The sequence below is a fragment of the Glandiceps talaboti genome, chromosome 21 (assembly GCF_964340395.1).
Source record: "Glandiceps talaboti chromosome 21, keGlaTala1.1, whole genome shotgun sequence".
Taxonomy (NCBI): Eukaryota; Metazoa; Hemichordata; class Enteropneusta; family Spengelidae; genus Glandiceps; species Glandiceps talaboti.
In genome coordinates, this window is record NC_135569.1 from 9,662,128 (window position 1) to 9,677,671 (window position 15,544).

At 34.5% G+C, this 15,544-nt stretch overlaps 1 protein-coding gene across 1 annotated transcript in view; it reads left to right on the forward strand.

Moving 5' to 3' along the window:
- LOC144451382 (rho guanine nucleotide exchange factor 10-like) overlaps nt 1-15,150 on the forward strand; it is a 39,819-nt gene extending 24,669 nt beyond the window's left edge. Inside the window, exons 13-21 of the mRNA XM_078142208.1 lie at nt 459-702; nt 1,198-1,289; nt 2,034-2,155; nt 3,559-3,594; nt 5,964-6,277; nt 6,939-7,090; nt 8,099-8,241; nt 9,258-9,432; nt 11,796-15,150. Of these exons, the coding sequence (XP_077998334.1) occupies nt 459-702; nt 1,198-1,289; nt 2,034-2,155; nt 3,559-3,594; nt 5,964-6,277; nt 6,939-7,090; nt 8,099-8,241; nt 9,258-9,432; nt 11,796-12,433 (1,916 nt within the window). The 3' untranslated portion in view covers nt 12,434-15,150. The remainder of the gene's footprint in view (nt 1-458; nt 703-1,197; nt 1,290-2,033; nt 2,156-3,558; nt 3,595-5,963; nt 6,278-6,938; nt 7,091-8,098; nt 8,242-9,257; nt 9,433-11,795) is intronic.
- The last annotated feature ends 394 nt before the right edge of the window (nt 15,151-15,544 follow it).

Below are 15,544 nucleotides of genomic sequence, written 5' to 3' on the forward strand. Positions count from 1 at the left end.
AAGTAAAATGAAAGTGTACCACAGCATTGATCAATTCGCTACAGTTTCATTTTATGTGTGCTCCAATAGGGAACTTGCAAACCCACCATGTTGAATGTTGCATCATGGGAAATGTGATAATAAATACTAATCAATTAGCATTGTAAACAGTGTTGATACATCGTTTGTAACCACAAATAATCAATTCATAGTTACCCTGACAATTGTGGGAGGTTAATTTTATCAGTAGCTCCAGATTAGGTATTACGATAACAGATAATCCCATAGTCCTTTGCATCTGAGCATGCTCAGTCTGGATTGCAAGTTCCCTATTGAGGGTGATCTGAAAAGTTCTTCATCCCGCCACTAATCCAGGTCATATTATGTCATAGTCAGTGCGACGCCCTCTGGCGCCATACATCGGAGAACTGGAAAATCAACTTTTTTTGTGTGTAAGTTACATATTTTCATCATTACAGATATGAAGAGTTACACTGGTCCAGGTAAACTGTATGCTGAGAGAGACGACCTTACACATGACCTAGCTATTGCCGATCAAATAGGAGCACAAATCAAGTTACTTAAGGGGACTTACAAGACTTTTAACCCCTCAGCTGTTGATAAATGGACAACTGCAATTCACACCTTGATTGAGAGGAAGGAAGACGAGATACGGGCTGCTGATTCTTGCAAAATTCAACTCTCTCTACCTGCATCTGGAAAGTTAGTATTATTCTCTTAAATTAACATGTTAACACAGTCAACAAAGTGCTACACTGAATATTGAAGAAAAATTTATAAGTTAAAATTTATACTCCGAGTCAAAACAGTCTTAAAGGAAATTCCAAATTTTTGCAGATGTCACATGTCTCGCTTGAGAGTCATGAACAAATTTGGAGTGATACAGCTGGGATCTTATCTGGTGGTCATTGTATCATAGTGTGTTTGTTTCTTAATTCTTAACTCTAATTTCTTCAAAACCACAATTCAGTGACTGAATGTATGCCTGTTGAATTTGTAAACTATGGGAAACATTCTCGAGACATTAAGAGTTAGGATTAGGACATTCGTTGTGTCAAATAATTGGAAAGAACAGTTGGTTTACTGTTCTCCATTTTTCAATTTTTATACAATTTTCATTGAATTGATGAATTTTTGGTTGAATTTTTAATGACTTCTAACACACTGGATATCTATTGTGTCTTTGTCTATTTTTAGATCAGGTCGTACCATCGTTGTTTTCAATGCAGGACTTGAGAAAACCAAGACAAACTGGATAGCAGATTTAGAAATGGCCAAACTTGCCTTAAGTAAGTTTTTTATGCTACTTACCTAGTACTGTCAAATTTAACTTACCATATTACGAATGAACAGAATTTAAAGTAAACTTACAGGTAGTGTGTAATTGCGTGAAGTTGTCAATATTTAATGGTGTCAGGTTTGCACTCTGCTGCTCAGAGCCTTGATGCAACCGTTTGTTTCTGAATGACTGAAGTCCTTGGGCAAGATTTGAACAATGATTGTGTCACTGTCAATTCAGCTGTACAAATGGGGACCTGGTAGGATAGAGGTTGCTATGTGAAGGATTTAATCCTGTGTACTTAGTTGCAGTACCACTATTGTTCCCCAGTCAAGTCAGTTGTATAATTAGGTACGTGGTACCGATAGAAGTGCTTGTCTCTGAAAAAGTTCTTTGAGGGCTACCCCACATTGATCCAGTGTTAATGCAAAAGAAAACCAGAATACCCAGGAAAAACCTGACCGTGTGTTGTTTGGTAGAGTTAGACTCAATCTGATTAAAATCCGATGTAGTGTACATGTCGCAATTTCTTTTTTGGCTGTTACGTTTACTGTCGTTAGTTCTGTTGTGAGCGCTCATTACATACATCTGATACAATACCATAGGTTTTCCTGAGTCACACGAGAATGCACCCCATCCACAGCAGTAAAGAGGCAAGTGGATTAACCACTGACGAGCCAATAGTTGTACCCTGATTCCATCAGCATGACTGTTTATACAATACTGACATTATCTGACCTTATTTCATTGACAGAACCCCGCAATAATCCAGCCTGGTACGACCCAGATGAAGAAGGAAAGCTGGACATCTCTGGTTTACCATTAATGATGAAATCATCACCATTAGCTATGACCAGTCACAAACAACCAATGAAGGTATGTGAACATCTGGTAGTAAACCAATAGAATTGTAGTTACTATAAGCTTTCGTATAAGCCACAAACAACCAGTGAAGGTACACACATCTGAACATCTGGTAGTCAACCAATTGTATTGTATAGTTACTATTAGCTTTCGTATAAGCCACAACCAACCAGTGAAGGTACATGTATGTAAACATCTGGTAGTCAACCAATAGAATTGTAGTTACTATAAGCTTTTTTACAAGACACAGACAGCCAGTGAAGGTACTGTATATGTATGTGAACATCTGGTAGTCAGCCAATAGTATTGTCACTGCTTTTAGCTATATGTATAAATCTATAAGCCTTCATGTATAACATTTTTCATTAGCCACATAATTTGTATAGAGGAAATATATTTCATTAATCAGAGACTGATAAATTCACATCTGAGATTTTCACTGTGTGTGTGTGTGTGTGTGTGTGTGTGTGTGTGTGTGTGTGTGTGTGTGTGTGTGTGTGTGTGTGTGTGAATCAGTCATATTGCTAGTATATGCAACTCTTTTCATACCAGTTCGATATGAAAATTATGAAATTTAAGAGAACCAAAAATATCACATCTAACTTGATAATGCAATGAAGGTGATAACTTTACATGTAAAATGTGTATTATTCCCCAACATTTTTCTTCATTCAGTCAAGGAAAATATGAGTGACCTAAGGGGCTTTGTTGCTATGAGTCACTAGAACAGTATTTATACCCTATAAATGCACACGATAAATTGATGTTTCTCTGAAATCACAAGTAATTTTAGGTGATGTAAAAATCATGAAATGACTCTCCAGAACCCATAGTTTATGAAAATGCCTTTATTCCTGGAGTTCCATTCCTAAGTACCAATTTTGAGTGTTTCCCAAATTGTACCAAGATGTTAACTATTGGTAATGAAAGAGTTCGATGTAATTGTGTTTCTTGTTCATATCAGCTTAGTAGTCTGTTTAAATCGCAATCAGAATTTACTTCACTGTCTATCTTAACTGCTTGTAGTCAATGGCAACTGATTAATATAGCCCACTCCCCAGTGGCAGTTATCACCATACCCGGTACCAGTTTGTAGATATTTACGTAATATTCCCCATATGTAAATTATGTTGGTCTTGTGCACATCTCAAAGAGAGCACATTTACATATTGACTTCATATGAATATAGTGAATTAGGCTGACATACGTTATCACTCCCCATTGTAACTAATCAGTTTGAGTGTATAATTTTTAAAACCACAATTAGTTGCCATTGATATCATTACAAGCCGTTAGTGAGACAGCAAAGCAATATCACAGATCACTTTGTAAACAGACAACATATAACTATCAGCAGTACCATGCATTACTCATTTTAATAATCATCTATCTTTTACACCTTTCTGCCAAATAAGGGTCTGCTGGATGCTTTGATGAAGACACAGTTAGTGGTCCGTATTGCTGTCCAATTTACCAACTCATTAACCTTCACTTTGAAAAGGAGGCACTCCAAATGAAATGTGTTACATAGTATCATCATGTATCCACTGACAATTTAACATTTAAGGCCAAATCTTTGTATTCCATGTTCTGCGATTAGTGTTATTTTATCAGTGAAATCATCAGCATTAGCTATTTATAAAATCATTTTTTTTGTCCAGGACCAACTTTTCTATAACTCTGCCAGACAACTGTTTTCACACCCAAATTGATTCCTAATCTGTCACGGGTCGTTTATGATGTATATGAAGTATATCACTTAAACTGAACATTGAGAATTTAATTTTTTGCAAAATAATGTAGATTGAAAAGAAACTTTAATAAAAAAATTTGTAAAGAGCAAAAAATTAACTATGAAAGTATCTGTGGAACTAACTGATTGATGATGGTCAACATGTTTCATTTGTGAGAAAGCCTCCCTTACAAATGATAAGTTGCAAGTACATGTAACACCCTAAGTTACTCTAATTTAATTTCTAGTGGTTTTTAACGATGCATGCAAGTTTTACATACCTTTATTTACATTTTATAATAATCAAGAAAAAACTATTCTACATATATGTATGTATTGTTATTTTTAGAAGAGTCATTTTTCATTCCATTTTCCTGGCATTTACAGCTTTTCTTCTCTCCTGTAGTAAAGTTGAGTAAACATATGGCATGCCAACAAACTTTCCGATTGAAGGATTGTAGAACTCCTCCCAGTGGTGTATGTGGTGTGCATGTGACAAACACAAACACGTGATTTCTCTTCAATGTTCAATGTCTGTACATGTGACTGTCATGTGACCAATGTGTTGACTGATAATCTGTACATGTGACTATCATGTGATGTCCATTTGTCCATATGTTCATTTTTTTTGTTCTAGTCACATGTCTGTCATGTTGTTCATTTCACATTCACCGCACTTTTTAGGCAAAAATATAAAAAAAAGTTTTGTTTCTGATAACATGACTTCAGAAAATAGGGTAGCTTGGTCTGAATTTTATTTTATTTATTTATAAAATATTTATTTATTTGCAGACTATACTGTTTAATTTCAACTTATAGTCTTAAAAGACATGGAACATGATTTTAAAGGAAAATTGACCAAAGATACTCTGACAAGAAAATGTCATGGAAATAGACTGAAGTAAATTATCACCATTTTACCTTTTTTGAAAGAAAATTTTTGAAATTTACATCTATTGGTTATAAAACAAAATATCGAGTAAGCAAATGTCAAAATGAAAGATAGATGTGATAAAAAAAAGCTTCGCTGAACATATTTGAAGTCGTAGAGGGTCTATACTTTTATATTTATTATGCCAGCCTGCAGTAAGAAATTTCTTTAGAGTTTTCGTGGACCGTATAGTATAGAAGAATTCATTTCACCTGTGAACTCTCATCTGAAATATGACGTTCAAATAAACTCTATCCTAAGGTAGTTGATCATAATCGTTTAAAGCATGACATTAGACCAGTATAATTAATTCGTAGTACGCCAAATATGAATTCGTCATCGACTTATTCTGAGAGAAACAAAAAACCTGTGAGCAACAAGAACATACCATGAATACAATAGCTAACACAGCAATAGATTTTCAGTCATAGTGTTCACCAAAAATTAGTTTTCATGACGATATGGGCAAGTTTTCGCCATCTTATAAAAAGCTTTTAGAATGCAGAAGAAATGTTTAGGGTCAGCGCCATAAACTAGGGTCAGTCATGTCATCGGAAACACACAATTTTTTTCTATTTGGCCGTAATTATGTCATGGGAATAATGTTTAAATAAAACAACTAACCCAAAACTGGCTTTCAAACTCTCAATTGCAGCATTATACTGAGTACATTTTAGGTCTAAATGCAGATTTCACTGTAGTAAGTGCCCTGTCAAATGATATATTTGAACTTTGAACTTTCACCCCTGACCCTGTACATACATTTTTGGTAAAAGTCAAAAACATACAAACACAAGGTAAACAAGCAAGTTGTACTATTTTTAGTTTCAAAGTTTTTATAAGTTGTAAATCAATTATTTGGCAGATTGTATACATCATATTATATAATGAATGTGAAGTGAAATTGGTCTTGTATTGTTAGCCAGAATTTTCATTTTTCGCATTTTAATTAAATGTCGTTTTGTCGTCTTTTTTTGGTAGATCCCATGCTGTTGCAATTGAGAGTGTATGAAGTTTGCATGTCATGATTGTATTTATAAATTGTTCACTTTTTTCTGTTTTCTGTCTGTACAAGTATCTGTTCGTATTAAGTATGTTTCACAGAATGTACATGTGCATGTAAAATGTCTGCATATATTTCCTATTGTGTTTTTCAGGTTCAAGCAGCAGTCTACTGCCCTCTAGAGTTTCAGGACCTGTCGCCAAAAACACATGCCAAAATGGCCAACTCAGGTTTGTACGAGGGCTCAGTTTGGATTAGCAGTGGGGAGCAGAAGAGATCCATTCTCAGTATTGTCTCATTCCATCCACCCAATCCACATGTTGTGGAAGCATTTCCAGCTGGAGAACCTTTGATATCGTGCATGGAATATGTTCCAGCAATCAACAAATTCGCAAGGACAAGGAAAATGTCTGAATCAGATTACTGTCTACCAGATGCTACTATGTGGGTTGCCACGGAGACCGGAAGGTAAGATGTTTGTGTTTGTATAATGTCTACCCCTTTTTTCTTGAAGTGGCACAAGCTGAGTTTATGAGCTCTTTTATACTCAAGTGAAAAAACTTACAAGTAACGTGGATTAAACTATTCTAGTGTAATGTTATGATGCATGCCTTGAAAGACAATTTGTATTCTGGTAGTGTAAGTTGATTGCTTATAGTAGGGAGTTCCTGTACATTTTTGATATGCATGATAAATTACGTCGTCAGATCTTTTATAAGTTATATCTTAATACCAGTTCAATCAGTTGCAAGTGATGGCTAAGTATACAACAGTAAGTGGACACTAGAGGGCAGTATAGTAATTATATAAATGACATCATTAGATAGTTTATAAGTTATATCTTAATACCAGGTTTGAGTTCAGTCAATTGCAAGTGATGTTAAGTGTGTGCTTCTGTAAGAAGAATAATCTGAGTACCTTATATGCAGCAAAATATACGCAGCTTGTCGACTGCATAGGGCTAATCATTTGTTGACATGCTAGTGGATGAGGGCCCATAGTACAAGATTAGGATATTCTAGTACAATTATGCAGCAGATATTGGTACATACAAAACAGCTACTAGCAATGCTCCTGAGGACTGGTGAAAGAGTCTATAGCTAACTATGTACTTTCTTTCCATTGCAAGGATATCTGTGTTCCTCTGTCAGGACAAGAATAGGCAACCCCTCTTCACTTTCAAGGTCTCACCATCAGCAATATCATCGATCAAGTTCATGACCAATAGAATGTTTGTTGGATTGAGTGATGGTACGCTCGTGGTTTTCAAGAGAATGCAAGGTAATGTACACAGATGTGTCTGTCAGTCAGCCTCCATATCATGCACATTTTAAGTTCCCCAAGAACAATTTAGATAGATAAGAAACAGGCTTCCCACAGACCACTCAATACAAATATAAACAACACCACACTCTTGCCGACAAGCAGGCACTGTATGTGTACACACACATCACTAACTTTGAATCAGTGCACTTGTATGTGTCAAAATCTAAGCCTGCAATGTGACGACTTTGTTTGTTCCAAGGACAATGTATGTGTGTCTGTGCATTGCCTGTTTCTTATCTAACTAGATTGTTTCTAGGGAACATAAAATGTGTATGATATCATACCCACACTCGTTCGACAATCCCTCGATGTTTTAGTTGTACATGTACATACAATTGCTGACATCAGACTGGACAAAATGAATTTGATTAATAACACTTAGCACAGCATGTTGGAACAGCAGAGACTTGTATTATACATCATGGTTTGATAAGAACAGTTTCATGGCCTCTTTATGTTTGCATGAAGTGCCAGGGGAACTGGGAAATGTGAACTATTATGTAAAGTGGCCATAAAACTATTCTTATCAAATGATGGAATATAATACAAGTACTTCCAACATTCTGAGCCATATTTTATTAATCCGATTCATTTGTTTACTTTCCGTGTTTGTAACAGGTTTCGTTCGTCCATGATCTGATGCCAGCAGTTGTGTATATTAAGTACATGTATACATATGTAAGACTACACACATTCATACAGACAGTACAGTACACACATGTACATAGACTGTGTTTTATTTTTGCTGTTCTCCATGTACAGTTTTGTTGACACTATTTTGATAACGGTAGAATTATACCAACATCATTAAAGTTCCTCTATTATTCATATTATGCCAAAATAATAGATGTAGTGTTTGTTGAAACTACAGGCATCATATTATTAACACATTAACAGGTGTGTGGCCTTAACTGTTGAAAATGTGGCTTACATTCTGATACATGTTTTTTCATTATTTACTAGATGGTGCTTGGTTGTTAGAAGAGCCTCACGTTTCCCTACTGACAGCTGCTCCAGTGACATCATTGTTACCAGTGACTAATTGTATGTGGTGTGCTGGTGGTAATGCAGTCTATATTATCAATACTAACACAGTACAAAGACAGGTCAGTATACGTTAATATTTATAGGATCTAAGACAACTAGTTTGGAATGAAAGTTTTTTATTATCAATTTTCTGTGAGATACAGTAGTACAAACTGACAAGACTGAAAATGAAGAAACTCAAACTACTTTACAGTTGACTTAATAATCTAGCCTAGAACAAAAATGGTTACATAGAAGTGGTTTCCAACTTAGTACAACAGTAACAGACATTGTTGAAGTTACACTAAAACTTAGAGATAATAATATCAGCAGTGGACACACTTAGTAGTTGCCTTGTCTGGGAGTAATAGTCCTATGTATGCTTGAATGATATGGCTGCTGCAATTCTAAGTACATTCTACTTCGAACACAAAATTGATGAGCATATATCTCTGAAGATAAAGCAGACAGCTAATCTATTTATTCAAGCAAATGAGTAGGTACCTAACTGTGATAAAATCGTAAATAATCATCAACTACTTTACTGGACACTTACTTTGAAACCAATATCAACATTTTTCTAAACATTTTTGTTCATAAAAAAATGAGATGCCACTATATGTCAACACAAATACCAAGCCAGTCTTCTAAATCATAACGGGGCAAAATAAAACAATTGTGTGTTTCCCGTACATATTTCATCAAACTATCACCTAAGTCGTATCATTTTGTTTGGTTCGAAAAACAATATGTATTTAAAAAATGAAATCCTACCCTATTCTCTGAGGCCATGTTATCGGAAACACACAATTATTTATTTTATTGCCTGATTTTATGAGACCAGCCATGTACCTAATGTTATGTCAGTAGTAAGCATAAGTTTCTAGCCATAGTCTAGTATTTTATCAAATATCACCATAAAAACATTCCTACTCTGCCTGTTTGTAATCTCTATAATGACAAGTTCAAGGTGGGTCTTGCAGGTAGTTGGATAGCGTGGCATGAATGTCATATCTTACAGAACTACCGGTACATACAGTTACTCTTTTGGCTTGCCATGTCAATTCCTTCTCTTTCTTTGATATTCTTTTCACAGGATAGTTTTACAGTCCACAACGATCACAAAATCCGTGTTCAGTTCATGGTGAGGGCAGGAGTTGGTGTATGGGTGTCCATGAAAAATAAAGCAACCATCCGATTATTTCACACAGAGACCTTACAATATCTGCAGGAAATCAACATATATGCACCAATTGGTAGAATGCTGCAAGGTAAAATTAACATTTCATATTCTGAGTCCTCCCTACAATTGTAACTTTTAGATATAGCATGTCACAGTACAGTATTTTACCCACAACTCCCTCTTATTTGTACTCTCACACATAAGCTTCAGTTTACAGATTTTCGATTACCCAATGTCAATTATGTTTTGTTGGAGAAAGACAGACATTTTTATAAATTTTTCAACAGTCTTTCTTGAAAGGCATGTAGAATATTTGCACCTGTTATCACTTCACCAAACAAATTTACATATTAAACTCTCTATCCAATCTGGTAATTACTTGATGTTGAAAAGTATTTTATTCAAAGCACGCATTTCATTTAGTTTTTTGGTATGTTTTTAATATGCTTTTCTTGGAAGTTATAAAATAAGGAACATCCCAGTATATAAATCAGAGAGTTGTGTTTAAAATACTGTACAATGCATGTGGCTCTGAAATAAAAATCTTAAACTGTTAGGGGTGAGATCAATAGTTTAATGTAGAATAAAATACTTAGACCTCCACCCCTTCTAACTAAGTTGGCCAAAATTGAAAAAATATTTCTAATAGCACAATCAATTTCAAATCAGTATGTAGTGAGGAAAAAATAGTTATTTTTGTTGACACTTTAATGTATAATTTAGGAGTACAAAACATTCATTAAACGTAAAGTCAATTTTGTAGGATGAGAACTAAAATGATTCAAAACCCTCACCCCAAAGTAAAAGAATTTAGTTTTTTATCCTCCATTGAACTTTTGATCTCGCCCCAAAAATCTCATTTTGTAAGTTAAAGACCAGGGATATAAAATCTGGAGTAGTCTGAAACATCCAGTTTTTTGTTTCCATGGTTATACGTAATATGGTTAGCAATTGTTTAGATAAATGAACCAATTGACTGACCTTTTAGACTAAATCTGGGCTAATTGTACACATTTTTAAAACAGAGGTCAAAATTAAGTAATTTACAACCTAGGAAGTTAACGCTTTGAGGATCAATTTGCTCCTGAATGTAACATTTGTGAGTAAAATAAAATAATATATAATTATTTAAACTTTAATTCTCAAACGTTTATTGTGACAAATGCCATGTTTATCTATTAAATACAAATAATCATCAATTTTGTTGAATGACAATGTTCATATTCATGCAAATGGACTTCAAAATTTCACCTGCATTACACGTAATTACTGAAATTTAGAATCCAATATGGCCACTGAATATACTGACAAAATTAAAGATGGTCTATTTCAAAAGGAACGATTCTCTTATAAAGTCCTAAAACTGTTCCCCCCCCCCCATAATTTTTGTTCCTATTTCCAACTTGCATCAGTGATCAATTGTGTTTGATAAGAACCATGTTCAACTAAGTAACATTGAAAAAACAGTGTATTTCCGATAAGCCAATAACCCTAAATATTTGTTTGCAGTCAGTCACTTTTAACAGAAACCAGGTCTTTTTAGACTATAACAGTACAGTCTGTATAATTGTCTTCATTTACTTTTTTTTATACCTCATTAAACTCTCACGAAGTATTGTGACTTGGGGTCAATTTTTTTTAAAATACAAGCAAGATAAAATAAAATAAACCGACCTACCTATTATCGGAAACAAACTTTTTTTTTATTTTGCCTATTTAAAGTAACCTCTGTACAAAAATGTGAGTTGGGTTGAATTTCATGTTCTTGGTTTATAGAATAAATCTGGTTGCACTTCTAGTGGCCATGAGGATTGGGTTATTTAATTCAATTCAAATAACTTTATTGTCCGTATATAAATACAAAAATCTGTCTTAAGACTACAATTTTGCGAGTTTAAAATAGACACAGCTGTTGGAATTTTTGAAAAAAGGTTTTCTGTAATGATTTTGTATATTTTGGATTACAGCTTGACAGAACATATGCCAAGTCCTTGTATGCATTTCAATAGATTAATAAATGTGTAAAATGTTTGTTATTGTACTGTGTTACCACGACAAACATTTTTACACACTTAATTTATTGGTTACAAGCACAGACTTGATTAAGGTTGTTTCAATTTTTCAAGTATGAAGCCATGATAAAATTGTTTTGTAAATTTAAAATCCAAAATTAGCTAATCCTCATCCATATGGGACACTGGCTACTATGTCAGTTTTTTTGTTGGGGTTTTTTGGTTGAATGTCGCTCTTATCAAACAAGCTTTTTACTGCCAACCTACAAAATTTTTGGTTAATTCAAAAAAATTAGAAGTCATTTCCTCTTGTGATCAAAACAACATGGCGGAATACAGTGTACTACACGATGTCTTCTGCGTATTGTACAGAAAGTGTTTTTTGCATTATCAGCAACTTGTCAAGTAAATGTAAAAATTACTCACTTTTTCTTCACAGGTTTGGAAAGCCGTACAAAATCATTCTTCCACAATAGAACTGTGTGTGTTACCTCCATGTTGGCATGCCAGGGTTCTCTATGGGTTGGTACCAGTGTCGGTGTCACCTTAGATCTACCAGTACCACAGCTTGAAGGAGTACCCCTCATCAATGGACCAGCCAGGGTTGCCTACCATACACACGTTGGCCCAGTTAAATGCCTCATAGCCACACGACGCAAGAAATTACCAGGTTGGCGGTTTGTGCGTCCCGATCTTCTCAGGTCAGAGGATGGTGATAATTTCAGTTTGTCCAGTGAAGATGGCGTCGGCGTCGACCTTGGACCAGACACCAGTACTGCAGCTAGTGTTGCAATGGCGACCAAACCTCAAAGTTACATGGCATTTACATTTGCAGAAGACAAAGATGAAAACGATGACAAAGAAACTGATAATTCAGGACAAGATTTTGTGTTCCTAGAATCAGGCGATGTTGGAGACAGGGAGAATAGTTCATCACAACGTAAAAACAAAAAGAATGACTCGATAGGACCACCAATGCTAGTGTTGTCAGCTGGGGAGGGTCACTGGTATTTGAAAGGAGACGATAAATACAGGAAAAACAAAGAACCCACAGTAGTTGCATGGCAAATAGGATAAAAAAAACATGTACTAAGACTTGCCAATCTAAAAGAACAGATGCATATACTATGGGCAGTGTTGCACCCAGGTTTTCTAACATTATGGTTTTCATTACAATTTGCCATCATAAAAGTGGAACGTGGTCACAGATGACTGCTTTGGGTACAACACTGGCTATGGGCAACAGATCTGGGTTGCTTTTTAATATCAGACACACTGCAAGTATTTGGAACTTGTTGACATCTGATTTTTTTTTAGCAGTTTGTACTTCTGTTATACAATGTAAAGCTATTCATTGTTTTCGTGAATTTGTTCTGACATACTAAAGTGAGAGACAATATGAATCTCACAAATTAATGATTTCAGCAGTTAACGAGTACAAAAAACCTTACAATGTAAAATGTCACAATGTGTTTATGGAGAAACCGTAACTGTACTTACCATTCATCAGCTGTGAGTCCTTCAGACATTTTGTACGAATTCCTTCAAATCTATGCCGATATATATGGATATACAGGAAACTGTCTAAATTCAACTCATTTCCACTCTCCAGTAAAATGGATCTGAAACAGACTCATGAACTTTGGTTGATAATTTACAGCAGTTAACAAAAATATATTTTTGAGTTTTGAAATCAATGTATGGCACTAAACCTGCAATTTTACTGACATAGCTGTGTGTTTAGGATATCAACTCAACAAATTTCCTTCCTGCAGTAAAGTGGTTCTGAAACAAAGTTGATTTTCCGAGTTTTTAAAAATGTATGACAGTAAAACTTTGCAAAGCTGTATACAACTCATGAAATGACACCAATATGTTTACTTGCTCTTGGCAAAACACAAGTTTCATGCAAAGACAACCCAGTAATTAATGTCGGTACTTTATCGAAAAGTATAAACCCCATGGAAGCTCGGATTTTGTTTAATAAATGGAACTCTACACTTTCAAACAGTGTGCAACTGTTACTTAAATTTATTAATGGAAGGATTATTTTACAACATCACTAACTTCCACAGTATGATGTAAACAAACTGAAGAAAACATCACATCAACCGACATCGCAGGGTGTTTTTGTATCAGTTATCTTGTTGTCCTTACCTATATTGTCTTTGCATGAAGTCTTCTCTTTCCTCACTTAATTCAAGCAAATGTATCAGTATTTTTTCACCAGTTGTATTCAGGATATCAACTCCATACATTTCCTTTCTCATGAAAAGCGGCTCTGAAGCAGACTTATGGTCTTTGGTTGCACCAAACTTGCAACATTTTAGCACTAATTTCTGCACAGCTATCAGTTTAAGATATGCCTAGGTGGGTGTATATAAGCGGGTTCATGGCCAAAATTTGATGAAAATGAAAACCTGCAGAAAAGAAAAGTACAACATAAGATGAAATCACTTAAACGTCCCAGAACATTGATTTCCACATGGAATTTCAACATTATAAAGTTATGCCTAAACCAACTTTTCTTCAAATTTAACTTAAATTCTATAAAACAAGTTAAAACTGTATGCCATTACATTGTCTGATAGGATTCAATTATGGGTCAAATTACGATTGAGCAAGTGTTAAACGATGGAAGAGTTAATGAAAAATTAGCGAACAGATGGACTTTGCATGTGACATATATTTTGTGAATATAGTGGTAACGTAGGAAGGCCAGACTTCAGTTTTCAAATGTGAAGTAATAGTTGCACTAGATAAATGTATGTCTTGGTGGTATATGAATATTAATGATGGTTTATGAATATTAATGAGGCAGGTTGAATATTAATTATGTCTTATGAATACTAATGGTTTAGAATACAGATGTATTTGGTACATTTTAATGAGATATGCATATTTTAAAAGTCAAATTATGATGTAAATTTATCATCAATCCACAACCACTGCAGCTCACATTTTTTCGTTTTTACATAATTTTTTTTTCTATTATGGTTCAAGTGGAACAAAATGTTTTTAATTTTTTCTGATGTAAATCGTAATAATTTTCTACTGTGTATTTTGTGGACATGTATATTTTTTATCTTATTTTACGTTGAATGTTTAAGAAAATGAAGAAAAATGACAACTTCCCGATTTTCAGGGATGTTCTAATATGTAATTGAAAAAAAAATTATGGCAAATATCTGAAGGAAGATGTTCAAAATTTTTAAAATTTGGATGTAAAAATATTTTAGCTATGTAGTCTCTCTGAAAAAAAAATGTGTAGGATGATATTGTCAACCAATACTGAACTTTCTATAAATAGCTGTGGCAAATGCTTATATCGCTCTCTCGTGTTGTATTGTGTATAATTTGAATGGAGAATAGTCTTCTGGCAAACTGTTATATCGCCCTCTAGTGGTGTATTTTGTGGCAAGCTGTCATGATATATTGCGGCGGTGTCTTTTGTGGCACATTGTTGTACTATATCGCGCCTAGTCATTTGTCTTGTGACAAACAACTGTGGTGATGTACCGCCCTCTAGTGGTGTTTCCTCAACTTGAAATTGCCCTCCATTAGTATCATGTACTTAAAGTACCCAGGGTTGGGTTGGGCAGTCTAATAGTGTATTAACTCTTACAATACTTCTGTGTGAAGTGTTTCAAGTATCCTCAATTCTGTGATTTGAACTGACACACATTGCTCTGTTTGTAAAGCCATGCACTGATATGCTCGTGTTGAAGAGGTATAGCACCTCCATGCAGTACAACATGGCACCTAGTGGGTGGATGTATAGCTATATTATGAAAGTGGAGTGGAAATTATAAATACTGATTGCTTTTGAAATGTTGTAAATGCTGACTGTACAATTTGTCCTATTGTCATGACATTCATTTCTGCCAGTCACAACACACTGTACAATATCTTACCCACAACTCTCTCTGATTGGTACACTTGGCGGTTCCTTATTTTATAACTTCTTCAATAACCCATATTTCTCAACATTATAAGCATAATAATTACCTTTAAATAATATTTAACAAAAGTATGTACGCTTAAGAATCAAAATTATTTTCTAAATGTTGTATAAAAATGTGCTAACAACTAAATTAAACATACTCTGAATAAAAAACTTTTCAATGTCAAAGTATCACTAACTTGGGTAGTCAGTTTGTATGAATAGGTTTCTTTTGTTATACTATA